Here is a 17,391-nt window from a genome sequence, read left to right as displayed (position 1 = left end):
GGGGCAGCTAGAGATATTATACTAACGCATATACAACTGTATAACTTTGGGCGATTACGACGTTCGACGGCGACCAGACGACAGTCAATTCAACCTTGGTGGACTTAGCACTGGACCCAAGTGACGCCTTACATAAGATACATCCCTTGTGCTACCTTGTGCTATCTGCTACAATTGCGTAGTCAGTGTTGAGGCGAACGGCTCTACAGCTCGATGGGTTGCGGAGCTTCCTCTGAGGCTCCCCCCGTGGTAAGCTAATTTCATGAATCTAACCTTGATACAATGCAGGTCGGTTTGGTGTCCTAAATCAGCAACGACAACTTTCTGTCCACCCTTTGTTGGCTCTGACCCTACCTGACCAAACCCTTGGCACCAGGCCCCCATCGCAAAGCCAGCAAACGTGCCACCGCCCCGCGATGAGCGCGACCCGGAGTGGTCGCTCCTGGTGCTGCAGGACGACCTCTCCAAGGTGACAGCTGGTGCTTCCATCCCAGGTCAGCCATCCTTTGGGCACGGGCTGGCGGGAGTTCGGCTTAGATGCACGGCGTGGTCCGGAGCCGAAACTTGGGTACGGGCGTGGGCGAGGCCGTGGGCTGACCTGGGCCTTGAACACCTGATAGCCACGACGCTCCACCCTGTCTATCCCTGGGTTAGGTTGGATGGGGAAAGAGCTTAGCCCAACCACCCATGGCAATGAACGATTCGCGATCACGTACGCTTTTGGGTGCACATACCGATGCGTGCGGCACATTAGGTTGGGGGGAGTCAACTCCCCAACCCATGCCCCGGCCGTACACTGGCGAGACTGGCTATCGCAGGCTGTATTAGGCTGTCCCAGCTGGTCCCGGGTGTCCCAAGCGTTCCGTCCCTGCTCTTGCCCTCCGTCCCAGGATACTACCTGGTCGTGCACGACAACAAAGGGCATGAGACGCCGCGCCTGTCGGTGGTGTGCCTGTCTAAGGGCACCTGTGAGGAAGTTATCATAAAAGACAAGGGCCGTGGACTGCGCACAGCGATGGACCTGGAGTGCTTGTGGACTGTGGACGCCAAGGTCACAGGCAAGCAGCAGAACTACTATATGGCTATGACTTCTATCGGCGACGCCTGGATGTTCAAGGTGGGGACTTGCATTGCAGGAGAAAGAATGGGATTGGGGGTGAACGGGGCGTCACATGCGGCATGGGCATGAAGGGCACTGGCGGCATTTTAAAACTGCTCCAGCCCACCCATGCTCAAACTGCAACCGCCCTTCGCCCCCAGATCTCCAAACGCAAGAAGAAATGGGTGGCGCACGGTGTGCACCCCTTCAAGGTGGCGGCGCCGCCAGGCGCCAACACCGCGCACACCAACTGCGAGGGCGCGCGCGCCTACTTGGAGAACGGACAGCTCTGGTTGGAGTACGCCAGCCGCGGCGGTCGGCACCAGGGCCAGCCGGTGGCACCCTGGGTTGTGCGGCACCCGCTGGACATCAAGGTGTGTGCGGCCGGCAAGGCCGGGTCCGCGAAGGGGTTGGGGCCGCAGGGCAGTTGTGGAGGGTGTTATGCGCGATGGCAATGGCGCGGTATGCGGTTATGCATGCCCGTAATCCGCCTAAACTTCACAGGCCATCCGCAAGGGCACGTTCACGGTTAACCCGGCCTCGCTGACCGACGTCACCTACTGGTGAGTGGGGGACTGACTGGCCGGCAGACCACCAACTGACGGGTCTGCGGGTGGGCAAGGGGCCTATCACGTGCCCCGGGCGCCCGTGTTGCACAACATAATGCCAACGGTGTCATTCAGGCCCCTAACCATTGCATGGTGTGCGTGTGCGCCGCCTGCATACCCGGCAGGCCGCCGACCGTGGGTGGCAACCCCGACGTGCGCCAGTGTGCAGACCTGGGCCAGGCGGTGGGCATGGCGCGCTTTGGCCAGCTACACGCGGCGGCGTTTGATGGTAGGTTGGCTGGAGCTGAAAGATGAGGACGGCTGGGCCGGGAGTAATGGGACAGGGGCTGCGACACAACAGCGGACAGGCAGGAGCTGCAAGGGCATAACTTGAGGCGGCCGGGGGCGGCCTGCTGCTAGGCAACCTGCCCTTCCTTCCCCTGCACGCCTGACTCCGCAAAATCCGCATGCTGCACCTGATGCCCCGCATCGCGTGCTGTCGTCAATGGCTCCAAACACCCACTCACCCCACCCCCAGACGAGGTGCACGAGACCGGCTTCTTCAGCTACATCCTGGAGCGCCTGCCGGGCGCGCAGTCGGGCGGTGTGGAGAACCTCAAGCCACTATTCAAGCTGTACGGCGGCAAGGTAGGCCGGCGGCCCGTGGCACGAGGAGCGGTGTGCACTACCGTATCAGTTTCCGCCGCCTCAAACGCCTCAAACCCCCTGGGTCGGGTGTTGGGATTGGCAAAACCGACATACCGAACCCGAGGGAGATCACCGCGCATGATGCACCGCACATGATACACCGCGCATGATACACTGCGCATAAAACCGGCATACACGTTCGTGCCTGCTCCCTCGCCTCCACTGCGCCAGATTGAGGCCATCTACGACATCACCAAGGACCTCTCCCTCATCGGCACCGACGACGAGGGCCGCGGCGCCTACCTGACGCTTCTGCACCGCCACAGCGGCGCCGCCTGGAAGGTGCAGCTGACGCCGCCCGGTGGCGCTGACCCGCGCTTGTACGGCATCAGTGGCATCTCGCCGGTGGACCCCTCTATCAAGAAGGAGAAGGTGCGGGCTGGCGAGATAGGAGCCAGGGCAGGGTATCCTGTTGGAGCTGGGTTGTTGGTCAATGCTGTCAAGTTAACCTGCAAAAGAGACACAGACCCGAGACTTAGCGTGGGGAGCTGGTGGGAAGGGACAGGCGTGCGGGAAAGACGACGACAGTTGGGGCGGGACCGCTAGAGATGCATGCGAGGCGGTGGTAAGCAGGACCACATGTACGCAGCGCCACTTCCAACACGCTTGCCACGTGCTCGCACCGTTCACAGGACGAGAGCAGCTCTGAGGAGGAGGAGGACAGCGACCAGGACGACGACGAGGAGGAGGAGGAGCGCGAAGTGGAGGGTAGCCACCACTCAAAGGCTTCCAAGATGTCGGCGGCCGACGTGGCGTCAGCGGTGGGCGACGCGGTGGAGGACGTCGCGGATACTGGTACCCTCGGCGGTCTGTTTGGTGGCGGGAACAAGGACGACTGAGGAATGAGGTGCTGGCGACAGTGGCAGCACTGACCAGGTGCCTCAGGAGGGGCTGTGTGATTTTGCTGGTGGCGTCAGAGAGCGAGATAGCATGGGGCGTCGAGGGAGATAAGGGCCGCACCGCATGGCGCATGCGGAATGCGTCAAATGTGGTTGCGATTTGATGGTGGCAGACGAAAGGCAGCTTATACATGAATGACATGCGAGGGCAAACGAACGATTGCATGTGGTGGTAAGTGCACAGCATTGCAGATTCAAGCCAGGGGTGCGAGTCAAGCATTCCGCACCTCAGTGATCCATAAAGACCACACTTATTGGTTGTTGCATGAGGAGGCGTGGGTACACTTTGCATTCAAGTACATGTGGGTGCGTAGCCTGCCTGGGACCCTGGAGCTTGAGGGAGTGAGAGGAGGCCGATGGGAAGGGCTGGAACCGTAGCAATGGCTACTTGCAGGTCTACTATGACAAGAAAAGGTGGCTCTCCCTCGCAAGGGAAAAGTGGGCTGAGCCCACGCCACGTCCTCCGTCTGAGGCCGAAGGGTCCGATACTAGCCTCATCTCCCGGACATAGCCGGGGTCAGTTTGTGCAGGCACCGCCCGCCATATGTGCCCAGTCGCGCCCAGCTATCAAGCACTCGTGCAGCAGGCAGCAGGCCAACCAGACAGCAAGGAAACTTCCACCTCTCAACACCCCTGCCACTGCAGCCGACTGCCCGCTACGCCATGCTCGTCAGCACAGGTCGCAGGGTGATGGGGATGGGGGAAGGCGGGGCATGCGGTGCGTATATACTGTCACTGCAGCCTTTGGACGCAAGACCGGCGGGTTACTATGTGCAGATGTGGTGCGTGGGAAGGTGACAGGCCGTGATGGGAAGGCGTGGTGTGCGTGTGCGTAGAGGGGGCGGTCAGCGCTCGTATCTTACGAAGGCAGGGGCGGCGTCCACGGCGTCAGTGGCCGAATTCCTTAAATATAAAAATAGCAAGTTCTGTGTCCGCAGTAACCGAGTTACGTACAAGCGTGACGTACAAGGCTCGCTCGGAATTCCCCGGCGGATACGGTACCACTGGCCTACGGGTGGCGCAATCGTTCCATGTATGGCACCACCGCGTTCTGCCAACCTCGTCCTCTCTCATCTCCCTGCAAAATGGTTTCGCCCTCAAACGCACCCCAAAAACGTGGTTCGAGGCGAGGTACAAAACTCGCGGGCTACTTGTGCGCAACGCGTGTCGTGCGCTCCCGCAAAACCGCCAGCGCCCCACCCAAATCATCGGATGTACGGTGCCATGCCTCTCTGTGATACCTCTCTCTCAAATGGTACCGTTACTATGCCACCGGCAAAAATAAGTCCCTTGCTGATAATACAAGCACTGCAGCCCCGTCTGAAGACCAGGCCAGCAGTAAACAATAGGTGAACTCACGAGCGGTCCCCAGAACCAATGCCGTCCCCGCAGCGGGGCACACCCATTAGCGTGCATGTGTGACGTTACGCCGTGCCTGCTCCTTCGCTGCCACTGCGCCCGCAGCACTCTTGCACTATGCAGGACGTGCTGCGCCCTCGTCCTTTTCTCCAATCTCTGTTGAGTCATCTCAATCTTCCTGCTCAGGCGCTGATGGAGCGGTACACGTCCACGTAGCTCTTCGCCGACTTGCCCCAGCTGCAGAGAAGTAAAGCACACGTGCGCAGGCAGTTACAGAGAGCAGAGATCAGACATTGAATACAAGCAACACGCGCCGCATCAAAGCCCAGCACATCGTACTGCTTTTTTCCGTCATGGCCCCGCAGGCACTTGGCATGCACGCAAAACGCAGCGTAGTACATCCACACGCACCATGCCCACATCAACCCCCCGCCCTGGCTCTCTGCCCACCTGACGTCCAGGCGCATGTTGTCCTGCTGCAGCGCCGCCCAGCGCTCAGGCTGCGTGGTGTACAGGGTCAGGGCGCGGTCCAGGGCGCCATGCAGCGCGCCGTCGTCGGAGCCGTCGAACACGAAGCCGTTGCGGGGCTGCGCGGGCCCGCCGGCCGGGCCGTCCACATCAAACACCGTGTCTGCCAGGCCGCCCGTGCGGCGCACCAGCGGCACCGCGCCGTAGCGCAGCGCAATCATCTGCGCACGCGGGGTGGTTGAGGCAGTGGATGCAGGGGAGGGCCAAAGGGCGTGCATGCACGTGGCGTGCACCTCTCAATACTGATTGCCCTGATGTCTGTGCCCGCAGCACATGAACAAAGGTACCACTTCAACTCAAAAGTTGGGTATTTCGCGACGGCCCTTGGGGGCCCCACAACACGCCCCGCGCACCTGCGTGAGGCCGCACGGCTCAAACATGGACGGCACCACCACCACGTCAGCAGCGGCGTAAATCATGTGCGCCAGGCGCTCGCTGTACATGATCTTCAGCCTGTACGGTGGTGCCTCCGTTAGCGTAGCGCCTTAGGTGGTTTCAGCATGAGCCCAGCAGTGCTTACTTGCAGTGCGCATCAGTCCCTGCCCCCTGCCCCAGCCCTCTGTCCCTACCCCCGGCCCTCAGTGCCCACCTGCAGTTGGGGTGGTCCTTGAACTGCCCGTCAGCCAGCTGCCTGAAGGCCGGGTCCGAGTGGCCTGTGTCGAGAGAGGGAGCGTGTGTGGCTTGATGTAGCACGTGTGCCACTGGCGGGTGGCAACTGCTGGACGGACATCATCACAGAATAGCACCGCCTCGAAGACACAGGTGCTGCCGTCAGCCCTACCCCACGCACCCGAGCCCAGCAGCACGAACTGGCCGCCCTTCTCCACGGTGCGAAACAGCGCGGCCTTGATGAGGTGGATGCCCTTCTGCGGCACCAGCCGGCTCACCACCGCCACCAGCGGCTTGCGGGGGTCCACCTCCAGGCCCAGACCCTAAAAGCCGTGACACCCCAGCCAGTCAGGGTTTTTTTGGAAAGCTGAGACAAGAGGTACATGCGCGGTCATTACACCGGCTACACATTACGCATTACGCACGTGGCATGCCCTGTAGCTCCTTGCGCCTCGTCTCCCTCGCTCCCACCTTCTGCAGAAACTCCTTGCACAGCGCCTTCCCGGCGGGGCGGTCGGCGTCGAAGTTGGCTGGCAGCAGCGCGTCAGTGGCCGGGTTCCACTCCTCACAGTCAATGCCGTTCAGGATGCCGTGGAACTTGGAGCGCAGCTGTGGAGGGCGCGGCGGGTGCGACAGGGCGAGAGTTGAAAGCCAAGTGAGACTGCAATGTCGGCTTCGCGCGCAGTACCCCATTTCCCTGCTGCGCCCTGTGCACCCTTTCCTGCCGCACCTCGGGGCGCGCGAAGGTGCTCCGCAGCCAGCCAGCCGCGCCGCCGTTGAGGACCTCGTTGGCATAGGTAGGCGACACGGTGGTCACCGCGTTGCAGTACACGATGCCGCCCTGCAAGCCAAGATGCCGGGGAGGGGATAGCCGTTCAGAAAACGGAGTGGTTATATCACAAGTATCAAGTGCCGCCGTCCAGTAGGAACAGCAGGAGGGGCAGCGCACATACGGTACAGAGGCGGTTTACAAAAACAAGGTGAAACTCCAAATCCCAGCCCCCAAAACAAGCGGCTGTGCTCACAGCCGCCCCATCTCCACAGCATCAAAGCGCTGTCCCGCAGCCACAGCAGACCAGAACAACGCATGTCTAGCGCAACTGCAACCCAGGCACCTCGCCGCACCTTCATGAGGTTGAGGCGCTCAGGGTTGTGGCCGATGGTGCGCTCGTCCAGCGCCTTATCAATGGTGGCGAAGTTCTCACCCGGCACACCTGTGAAGAAGAACTCGTCCTGGCGGGTCTCGCCTGAGCAGGGCGGGAAAGGGAGGGGCGAGAGAGGGGCGAGACCAAGGGGCGGAGCAGAAGCATGGTGGGACTTGTGCACGCCAAAGGTGAGGTTAGCCGAGGGTATGCCGTCGAACTGCGATGCCGGGACTGGAGAATGTCGCGGAAGCAGCAAAGCAAAGGTAGAACTCAGCAGTGGCCACGGCAGTAGCCAAGCAAACGCTCACCCACCCACAGCGACTCCTGCTCACCGGTGTTGTCCAGGTTGTGGATGGTGAGCATCAGGCGCGTGCGACTGCAGGCGTAAAACGGCGGCGTCAGGCGTCAAGCAACGCTGCTTACTGGTTGCTTGGACTACGCAATGCATGTTGCAGCTGCGGGATGTCACAGGAAGACGAACGAAGACGTGGTGCCGGGGCTTGAACTGAATCCCACTGGTGCCCCCAAACACGTCTCGCACGCACCTGAAGCCGTTGGGGTTGTACACGTCCCAGTACAGCATGGACGCGGCGGCGGCGTGCCAGTCGTGCAGCTGCAACACGTGCGGGTTCTGCTGCGACACGTTCAGGTACTCCAGGCAGGCCCTGAAGTTGCACGCACCATGTGATGCGTGTGGGCGGGTATGAGCGATACTAAAGCCAGACCAGTAGGAATGCACCGGTGACTAGGCACGGATGAACCTGATTGCATACACACACGGAGTGCGGTAACCTGCGAAACGCAGCCAGCCACGCAAAAAAAACGGACCCGCATGCACACACCTGCAGAAGTACAGGTAGGCCTCCATCTCGTTGTAGGAGCCGCCGTCTGCAGCAGGCGAGAACACGCAGACACGCTCATACGCCGCATACTAGCTGCCGACGGGTGGATGGCGCCCCAATCTCACAGCGCAGCATGCCTTTAACATTTGCAGTCGCCCCTACAAGCCCCTGCTGCCACAGCTCCTGGCCTACAAATGCGGCCGCCGCGGAAGATGTTGCAGTTGGTGTCGTCAGCGGGCTTGATCAGGTACACGGGGCAGCCCTGGACACGGCCCCAGAACACTGACGTCTTGAGCGGGCCTGCAGGCATAGACATTATGACCGCCCACATGTGTCTCTATAACTTGCAGCATATAACTGCTCTCTTTCCACTCCCTACCGCCCTCCCCACCAACCGATCACCGTTGGAATCAATCCCTCCAACCCCACCGCTGCAGCTTGCCGCACGCTCTGTCCACGTGCCAAACCACGCGCCACTCACCCACGCGGATCTCGCCGTCCCAGCGGTAGCCCTTGGGCACCTCGATGTCGCATTCGTGCTTGAGGCCCTCAATCTGGTCCTTGGGCAGGCACTCGTAGAACGGCAGCATGACCGTCACGAAGTGGCCGCGCGCCAGCGCCGCCTTGGCCAGCCCAGTCACCACGTCGCCTAGGCCGCCCACCTGCGCGGGCACACGCATAGGTCCAGACAGCAGCGCCTCGGTACGTAACGGTGCATACCCAGCGTGCTGTAAGCCATACGCGAGCCCTGTGCTCATAACCACGAGAGCTGCCGAAAACAGGCCGATGGGGCGTTTGGCACGGGCGCCAGGCAACTGGTTATAGAGGCGCGGCCCGCAGGCTGTCTAGGTAAGGCACTGGAGTACTAAAGCTGCTGGTACCGCAGGCTATGTAGGCCCAGCAGGTGAAGCTGATGACGATGTAAGCCGCTGCGGTCTGCCTTTGGGAACCGGACCGTGGACACAAACTGCGCTGATGGCATTGGTACATGCATCAGGTGTCACCCCATAACGAGCCTGTTGCTGTGAGCCACGCCATGTCGTTGTGTATGTATCGAGGTGCAACCCTTGGCCAGCTAGGGCACGGCACACGTGCCCCATCCCACACAACCCGATAGAACCCCGCCAAACCCCACCTTGGCAATTGGTGCCATCTCGGCGGTGATGTGAATGATGTGCATGGGGTTACCGTCACGCTCAACCGGGGGCGCCTCCGCCGCACCGCCTTGCAGCGGCATGGGCGATGCGCGGGGGCTGCGCTCCCAGAACGCCTCACCCGGCTTGGGCCAGATGATGCCACCATCCACGGAAGCCTGCAAGCAACGACGCCGGCACATCCGCATGGCACTCGGCCACTGAACGACACGGCGCAACACATCCAAGCATCTGCCCTTGCATTTGAGACCACTGGAATGCTGATTGCTTTCAGCCGCACCTGCTTGGCCGGCGCCGGCTTCTCCAGCACCTTCGTGGCGGCAGCAGGCGGGGCAACGGCAGCGGCACCCTACGGAGGGCAGGGCAGGGCACGGCACGCACGCTCATGCCTTCCACGGCCCCCTGTAGTCCAGGCCTACCCTGAGGTACCAGGTCCACGCCGTTCATGCTTTGCGCTGGAGGCCTAGCCAAGCACAGGTTTCCCCGCTCTTTCCTTATCGAGGCAACTCACCACGGACGGCTGCTGGTTCTGCTGGTACAGCGCCAGTTGGGCGCGCAGGAGCTCGTTCTCCTTGCGGAGACGAGTAAGCTCCTCATCCACCGACACCATTTCATCCACCTTCGCAACCTTTCACAGCAGCGCAGCAGCGCGAAACCGTTACATGGCGTTTTCCATCGGGCTTTCTCGTTGAGTTCATTATCCCCCCCGCTAACCGCCCAAATGCAACACGCTCAGACTTACTTGGCAGGCAGTGCGGTAGGCGGTAGGCGCAGGCCTCACGCTGGCGACCCTTGAGACGGGCTTTGTGCTGGCTGCACCGCGGAGCCCCGCGCCGAGCGCATCCCTCCGCATGAAGCTCTTCATTTCTAGTACAAAAAGCCCAATAGCGGGCTGGCCGGGTGACAGGCTGTGTGCGAGCAAAATTGCAAACCCCTAGCGCGAATCAACCAGCGCGCTCTGGGGGGCCAGTTGAACTGGGTGCAACTATCTGTTTATAATGTACGAGCGTGGCCTGTAAGTCTTTCTGAGCGCAAAAACGCCATGCTGCATGAGCGGTGGAACCAACGCGGTCACAAATGCACAGCTGTAGATGTCCAGAGTTACCCCATTCTCATGTACGTGTTACAAATACTTCTATAAAACAATTGGGTCCAAGAGCCGCACTTGCTGTGGTCTGGCTGTCCCTCTCGAGCAAGTTTGTGCCTGCTGCCTTTCGTTAGACTGGCTAGAGCAACAAACGCTTTGATTACAAGGCTGATAGGGCCGCTGGTAGAGCGTGTGCTTACACAGGTTCAGCGACGGTCCGCCAGTTAGGGTTCGTGCTATGCAACACCGCAACACCACAGCAGGATGCGGACGCGGGCAGGGGCCTTCTTTGGGAAACAGCGGTCTACCAGTCCCTCTGGCAGCAGCACTTCAGCATCCAGGCAATGGCTGCGGTCCAGCCCTGGACGCACGCAAAGGCCGGCGGCCCACAGGGTATTAGCCGTGTGTGTCCGCAACCCTGCGCGACCGGCCGCTGATCACCCGCTCGTTTCAACTACACAAGCAGCCGCACAGCGGCAGGCACGCCAGTGGGACAGCCGCTCCAAGCCACCGCAGCTTCAGCCGCAGCTAAGACATACGCACGTATCCCGTCAGGCGCAGCGCCGGCAGCAGCAGCAGGTGCAGCAACAGGCTGAGGCCGGGGCGCTGGTAGTGCCAACGGTGATCACCTCGTTCCCAGAGCACCTTCGGCCTGAGGTGCTGGCCAATGGCGTGCTGCTGGTTGACAAGCCGCCGCATTGGGAGGTGTGTGGGCATGGCAGCGAGGCGTGGCCTGGCACAACACAGTGCAGAGCGCACGAGCAAAAGCACTGGGGTAGGGGACAAACACGTGTGGGTTTCGGGTCCAGCATAACGGAAGAAAACAAGCAGGATGGTGTTTGCAACGCGATGCGAAGCTAGCGGCAGCACATTGTAATGCTTCCTGTGCACGTGGGTGTGATGAGAGTTCGCGTGGTGATGCGGCGGGTACTCCACCTGCACACCAGCAGCTGCGGAGCACCGTGCTCAGACAGCCGCTGTCGCTGCACACACGCCCCGCTACACGCCCCGCTAATGCCCCGCTACACGCTTGTTGCCGCTAATACCCACCTCAGCCCCTGCCTCGACCTGGCGTGGACCCTCAGGTCCCAGAGGTGGTTGCGGCGGTGCAGCGAGCCACCGGCGCCGACAAGGTGGCCTCGGTGGCGCCACTGGATGCCCGCGCGAGCGGCCTTATGCTGTTGTGCTTCGGGTCGGCCACACGCCTGGCGCCGCGGGTGGAGCGGGCGGCAAAGCGCTACACGGTGCGGCACACACCTTTTGGGGGGGGGGGCGTTCATGGAGAACGGTGTGATTCGGGGGGGCTGGCGGCGCTGTGTCACGTTCAGTGTTCGCTGAAGCGGAATTCGCCGGATGGCAAACGCGGAGCATGCAATGTGAAAGCTGGGGCCAGCTGCTGGTCGCAGGGTACGCTGGTACTGGGCGGCTCTTCGCTAAGCGGTGACGTGCGGGGCGGCAGCTTCCGAGCGGCCCAGCTGCCGGCTGAGCATCTCACAGGTGTGCTTAAAGTGATCACTGACATTCACTCTCTTGTGGGCTGGCACAGTGCGGAAAGCGGCCTAGTGAGTTTCGCATGCTGCTTCTGGAACGGCCTTCACCCCTGCACAACGCCAAAGGCGTGGGTGTCTGCTAGCGTCCACAGTTGTCGATACTCAGGTGTAGACCCTGTCGGTACTCGATAGCTGAGCACGAATGGATGCAGCAGAACGGGTATACGGTCCCCGCATTCCTGGCACGATTGCAGATGAGGACCTGCGGGAGGCGGCGCAGGGACTGGTAACGGCAGCGGCAGGGGCGCCAGTGCACGGTGCCGTCGCGACTGGGCACCAGGGGGGCGGCGGCCTAGCACTGCGTGTGCTGCCGCGGACCTGGCGGCTGCGGCAGCTGCCCAGCAGCACTGAATACTACGAGGAGCGCGTGGAGCCAAGCATGTGAGTGTGTATCAAGCAGTGATGGCGGCAGAGGGATGGCGTTTGACGGGCCTTTGGGTAGTGCCTTTGCACTGTCAGAAGATGTACAATTCGAGTCTGCTCCATTCCCCTTCTGGTATGGTGCATGGGCGGGCTTCCAAACAGGCGCACATTGGACATGGAGCTGCTAGATTTCCGTGTGTGGCGAGAATCCGCGCTCTCCCACAATGACGGAGCTGCTGGCGCCGAGTACGACCAACATGACCAGCACAAACAGGAGCTGGGGCGCGGTTTGGTATGGACGCGATCACCGCCGCACCCCCGTCCGGTCGTGCTGCGCTTCTCGGCCCTCCTGGTGGGGCGCAGCCACGTGCGATCGCTCATTGCTATGTATGGCAGACGGCTGCGTACTGCCGCTTGCCTCGACGACCTGCGCCGTACAGAGATTGGCAGCTTCAACGTGGAGGAGGCATGGCCGCTGGAGGCGCTGGTGCCGGTGCTGCAACGGCACGCGCATTGACCACTGCGGCGCTAGCGCCTATGTCACTGCACGCAGCAAAGCGTTTCCAGGCCACCTGTGTGTGTGTGTGTGTGTGTGTGTGTGTGTGTGTGTGTGTGTGTGTGTGTGTGTGTGTGTGTGTGTTGCGCTGGGCCAATGTGCCAGGCCACTGCTGCTACTCAGCAATGTCGTCAAGTGGCGATGTGGACGGAATGGCGCACTGGAGAAGGCTGCTACGCCTCATGTCCATATGGGAGGTCATATACCGTACTACAATGGAATGTATGGGCGAATCGTGTAAGGCTTGCGCATAAGAGTTGTAAACAGGCACCAATGCCATATGTATAATTAGCCATACTTGTAACTTGCAACTCGAGTGATGGGGAGTGTGTGCTGTAGCGTGAGTGTGCAGAGTCTGGAGGAAAAGTTGATCCTGTCCTCGCCAGCCGTCCGGCCTAGGTCCGTGATGTGAGGAGCTAGATAGGTTGATCCTGTCTTAGCGCCAGCCCTCTTACACCGTCCTGAGTGGTTCGTCTGTCCCAGGCGCAAACTTAACACATTGCTGCGGCGTGTGGGGACGCGGCGTAGGCGAGAGCCACGGATGCCCCTACTATTGTGGGGGCATGTCGCAAGCTCGCAACCGTGGAGGGCACTGTAAATCTTCGACTGCAGTTTCCGTGCTGTAATGCCCCTTCGCCCTTTACAGTCATGTGTACGCGCCCGCGTGGGGTGGTAGGCTCGCGATTGCATTCCAGCATGCTTAGATCGCGCTTGCCTGTGTTGAAGAAAAGCGGATAAAGCCTTGGTCCGGGGTGACTAGCTTGTACGCGTCGAGCGTCACACAAGCGCTGGGCGATCAGGCGGTAGCTGGGCAAGTATGTTCGCCTCAGTGCTCCATTTACTCGTTTGACAGCTTGGCTTTGCTGCTAGACGGCCAAAAAATGGATGTGTCGTGCACTCGTGCTTGACCTGCGGACGCATTGAAGGTGCCGCCGCTGCCCTCGCGTGCCCTGACGCGCAGCGTACCCAGCAACCGCCTGGCAACGCTGCAGCCGGGGCAGAGCGACTACACGTGCCACTCCCGTTCGACCCATCTTCATGGGACGGGCCGCAGCGGACTTGCACGGCGAGGCTGGCCCTTGGGCTGACCGCCTGGCCGGGGCAGGTGTGCGTGAGGCTGCCCGGCAGCCTCACGCACATCCCGGCGACAGTCACCCACCGGCTGTCCCCTAAGGCACCACGATCATACTGAAAACACGCTGATTTGAGGAGCTGAGTGTGGCATGACCGCATGCCCTGCCGCATGCCCCAAAGCAAGCATCTGATTTCAACGAACACGGGATCTGTGTCGACTGCGTCCTCGTTGCGGCGACCATTATACGTGGGTTCCTTCTACTGGAATACCTGCCAGGAAGAAAATCCTCGCGCTTCCGAGCAGGCACTTAAAACCATGTACTAGTTAATCGTATTTCAAAGTGCTTCCATTTTACTGTGTTGGACCGGTGCTGGGGCTTTCAAACGATGCCCCATCTCAGTGGCCCTTTTGTCAGGGCTCTTGACGGCCTGCCAACTAGCATACAACATCAGTACCTCAAGTTCAGATAAAGATAGTTGTTTGATCTAACTGCAATTGAGCATTTATGGAGTTCGTCGTGCCAGAGCCGGAGGTCTCCGCTCTCTCTGAGCCAGAGGGCGAGGGAAACAAGTCCAGCTCCAATGTAGACCTAGCAGATGCCTTCGCCCGGCTGAACTTCGGCACAACCACCACTCGCGCGAGTTCCAGCGGGCAGGAGCATGAGCGCCACCTCCCGGACGCGGCCGTCCGCAGCATCGCGAACTACCTGGTGCAAGGAGAGCCTCCTGGACATGCCCTCATCCATCTGTTGGCGTTTTGCGGGGTTTGCCGACAGTGGCGCAGCGTGGGCAGGGAAGTGAACCCGGGCGTCTGCATTGGGTTCGACGTCCTGGAGAACACCTTCTGCGCTCAGTCCTCGATTCAGCGATTCCGTCGGCGCACCACAGCCCAGAAGGAGGACGTCTTCTGTGCGGCGGCCAAGCTGCTCATAGGTAGGGCCGTTGAGTCTCCCTCGTGTTGGCCGCCACCTCTGTATCGTCCTGGCCGCTGACGCCACAATGCTGGCACAGGTTATACCGAGGTCTGCTTCTCGGGCGAGGCGGTATCGGACCGGCTGGTGGAGGCTGTGGCGCAGCGCGTGGGCGCGAATCTCGTTAAGGTGAAGCTCCACAACACCAAGCAGGTCACGGATGCCGCTCTATGCGCTCTGGTGCGCTCATCGCCACTGCTGGAGTGCTTCGTCGCCGAGGACCTCGACCGTGTGGCAGGTAAATAGTCGGCATGTGCGGGGGGCATGCGAGTTGTTGCTGACCCTGGCGCGTTTTGCAGGGAAATTCCTGGTACCGCTGATGGAGGACTGCCCGTTACTCGCTACGGCGCACGTGGCGAACATCCCGTCGCTCAACTGGGCGCTCTGCAAACAGTCCAGCGCGCAATGGGGCCGCAAGTGCCTCACTAAGCTAGTTGTGCGCACGGTCGGGCTTGACGACAGCTTCGGTGGCATCATCGCAAAGTTGGGACAGTTGACGGACATTGAACTGGATGGCCCGGCGGTGAACATAAAGGCGGGAGCACTGCATTGGTGAGTGCTGGAAGCTCTCGGCGCTCGCGACGTTTGCGCGTTTCGTTGCTTATTCCTTCTCGCTTTGCACTGCAGCCCGTCGCTGAGCCGCGTGAGCTATCTCGTTGGCCGCAAGAGCGACCTGGACGAGGCGCTGGCCGCGCTGATGAGCATTAAGGAGCTCAAGCAGCTGGAGCTGATCGTGCGCAACTTCGTGCTGACGGCCGACGAGCTCAGAGTCATTGGTAAGTCGCCGCCACCCCAGCACTCCCAGGCAAGGACGCTAACGAACCCCTGTGCCGGGCGCGTAGGCATGCTGCCAGTGGCGGACCTGCGTCTGGACAGCTACGTGTACAAGCAGCAGCCGACGCTCAGCCGCAGCAGCTATAGCCACGTGGACAATGAGGGCGTTAAGGCGCTGGTGGATGGCATCTGCACCCGCTGGTGCTCGCACAACAACGCGGGTAAGAACAACAACAACACGGGTAAGCAAGGTGGCGGTGGCCGTAGTGGCCGGGTGGGTTGGGGGCACACACGTTGAGCGGCTCAGGCCGTCATGAAGTATTTGTGTCACGTTGAACTGCTACATCTCAATGCCGACTCCCAAAGGCAGGCTTTAAAAGTGACATCAACTGGTCTGAGCATCCCCGCTGTCCGTCTTCGCTTGTCGCAGACATGTGCCCCATGAAGCTGTCCCTGTGCGGCGCCACGGCGCTGACACACGACGCCGTCAGCGCGCTGCTGCGCCTGCCGGTGCTGACGGAGCTGGACATTGGCGGCTGCTGCCGCATCACCGCCATGGACAAAATGCGCCTGGTGGCCAAGGTGCGTCTGAGTGGTGGGGCGCCGGGTGTGCTCCGGGGAAGGGATGCACATCAGGCAGCCGCGGCGGCGGTATTGCAATGTATGGCCCTCCTGAGATGCCTCTGCGGCGGGGGTGCTGACCATGCTTGTATTCATTACTCGTGTTTCGCCATGCAAGTATCGGCAATCTGTTGCAGCCGTCCTGACACCTTTGTGCCGTGCCTGGTACTGCTGCAGGTGAAGGCCGGGCGGGAGATGCTGGAGTCTGGACGGCGGCCGCAGGTCCGCATGAACAGCCGCTTCCCGGGCCTGTTGCTGTAAATTGGCAGGCCCCGGGGCGCGGACCTGGACTAGCTACCCTGCACACGGCAGGGCGAAGTGCAGCAGGCGGGCGTGGAACCAGGCTTGCCATGAAGCGGATGACATCTTCGCGCGGGATGGGAGCATTGGAAACTTAATACCACCATGTGATGACAGCGGACCCCGAGGCCGGACATTCGAGGGGGAGCCAGGCTGCGCCGGAGGGCTTGGTCCAGTCAATGAAATGAATGTTGCAGGAGAAGCATGAACGCCAACACTACGCAAAGATTTAGCATGATCTAATGTGTCCGCTTTGGGTCCCAACACATGTGCACAAGCGCTGATGCTACAGTGCGGTGAGCATCGTGGCTTATTTATGCGCTGTCAGCGGCAGCATTAGCTGCGGAAAATGCAGCATCTGCACTTGTCTTTGGTTTTTTGGCGGACTTAAAAGCCTGCACGGTGGTGATTGTGGCATCGCTGCTACCCAAGCTTAATGCATTTTGCGTGGATCAGTAGGAAGTGCGGCGGTGGCCTGTTATGTGGAGATTGCGGACGGCATGACAACTGGCGCATAGGAAGTGGACGGTGGGGCCGCTCGGCTTGAGGTTTGAGAATCAACCCACAGCATCTGGCGCGTGCTGTGTGCAGATGTGAATGCGGAGGTTGGTGAGTAAACGACGGGAGGGGGACGAGGTTACGAACCCTAATAACCACAGGCCATGCTACGGTATTGAGAGATTGGTGACACGAACATTCGTGGTAGTGCTACGTGGACAGCATAGACAGAGCCGACCGCCTGTTAACAACGTAATGCAAGCGTTGCAGCCATGCGCAGAAGGCAGTGGCTTTGTGGATTGAAATGCGGGGTGTGTCCGTGCCGTGGCGCGCCGTTGGATGGATTGAAGCTGTTAGCTGGTGGAAATGCAGGCACTCCGTACTACACTGTGGAATTTCGTTCCTAGGCACTCGTGTGCGAGGTAGCCCTGATATCACTCTGTTCTGGGGGAAAGGATTCTTTGTTAGGTTCAATGATGCCGTATGCATGGGCCCGTCAAGCTGTAGCTGGTCCTGCCAATTGAGTGTGTGAGGGGAAGGGGGGAAAGGACCAGGTAGATGTGCGCTGCCGACCAAACACCAGCTGTGCGTGTACGGGTGTATACCACGTGCATTGTGTGATTGTGGGCGTATGCACCGGCACTCGTGCACATTGTGGGCGTATGTACCGGTGCACCGCAGTCAAGCCAATAACGCCCCAGAACTT

General features: G+C 60.7%; 4 protein-coding genes across 4 annotated transcripts; 3 read left to right on the top strand and 1 right to left on the bottom strand.

The window, feature by feature from the left end:
- Window positions 1-44: 44 nt before the first annotated feature.
- CHLRE_16g665850v5 (uncharacterized protein) lies at window positions 45-4,100 on the top strand. The gene is made up of 9 exons (XM_043071059.1): window positions 45-249; window positions 377-494; window positions 891-1,117; window positions 1,261-1,473; window positions 1,604-1,662; window positions 1,833-1,936; window positions 2,186-2,295; window positions 2,527-2,727; window positions 2,988-4,100. The coding sequence occupies exons 1-9, from the start codon at window positions 214-216 to the stop codon at window positions 3,192-3,194; spliced, it is 1,275 nt and encodes a 424-aa protein (XP_042915700.1). The 5' UTR covers window positions 45-213; the 3' UTR covers window positions 3,195-4,100.
- A 2-nt stretch (window positions 4,101-4,102) lies between these two features.
- On the bottom strand, window positions 4,103-9,867 carry CHLRE_16g665800v5 (uncharacterized protein). The gene is made up of 17 exons (XM_001701417.2): window positions 9,634-9,867; window positions 9,403-9,519; window positions 9,172-9,240; window positions 8,873-9,049; window positions 8,219-8,399; window positions 7,930-8,037; window positions 7,738-7,783; window positions 7,441-7,560; window positions 7,228-7,271; window positions 6,876-6,997; window positions 6,481-6,591; window positions 6,222-6,359; window positions 5,932-6,073; window positions 5,731-5,794; window positions 5,495-5,594; window positions 5,064-5,302; window positions 4,103-4,850 (listed from the first exon to the last, which is right to left on the bottom strand). Exons 1-17 carry the CDS (start codon window positions 9,754-9,756, stop codon window positions 4,796-4,798), a joined length of 1,956 nt encoding a protein of 651 aa, XP_001701469.1. The 5' UTR covers window positions 9,757-9,867; the 3' UTR covers window positions 4,103-4,795.
- Window positions 9,868-10,044: 177 nt separating this feature from the next.
- Window positions 10,045-13,610, top strand: CHLRE_16g665750v5 (uncharacterized protein). The gene is made up of 6 exons (XM_043071058.1): window positions 10,045-10,382; window positions 10,534-10,683; window positions 11,064-11,222; window positions 11,385-11,475; window positions 11,723-11,909; window positions 12,054-13,610. The coding sequence occupies exons 1-6, from the start codon at window positions 10,323-10,325 to the stop codon at window positions 12,406-12,408; spliced, it is 1,002 nt and encodes a 333-aa protein (XP_042915699.1). The 5' UTR covers window positions 10,045-10,322; the 3' UTR covers window positions 12,409-13,610.
- A 367-nt stretch (window positions 13,611-13,977) lies between these two features.
- On the top strand, window positions 13,978-17,390 carry CHLRE_16g665700v5 (uncharacterized protein). The gene is made up of 7 exons (XM_001701388.2): window positions 13,978-14,454; window positions 14,533-14,730; window positions 14,792-15,044; window positions 15,120-15,268; window positions 15,335-15,487; window positions 15,697-15,848; window positions 16,065-17,390. The coding sequence occupies exons 1-7, from the start codon at window positions 14,028-14,030 to the stop codon at window positions 16,146-16,148; spliced, it is 1,416 nt and encodes a 471-aa protein (XP_001701440.1). The 5' UTR covers window positions 13,978-14,027; the 3' UTR covers window positions 16,149-17,390.
- The last annotated feature ends 1 nt before the right edge of the window (window position 17,391 follows it).

Source organism: Chlamydomonas reinhardtii, chromosome 16 (genome assembly GCF_000002595.2).
Source record: "Chlamydomonas reinhardtii strain CC-503 cw92 mt+ chromosome 16, whole genome shotgun sequence".
Taxonomy (NCBI): domain Eukaryota; kingdom Viridiplantae; phylum Chlorophyta; class Chlorophyceae; order Chlamydomonadales; family Chlamydomonadaceae; genus Chlamydomonas; species Chlamydomonas reinhardtii.
Note: the sequence above shows the minus strand (reverse complement) of the source record. Positions and strands in the feature narration are given on the sequence as shown.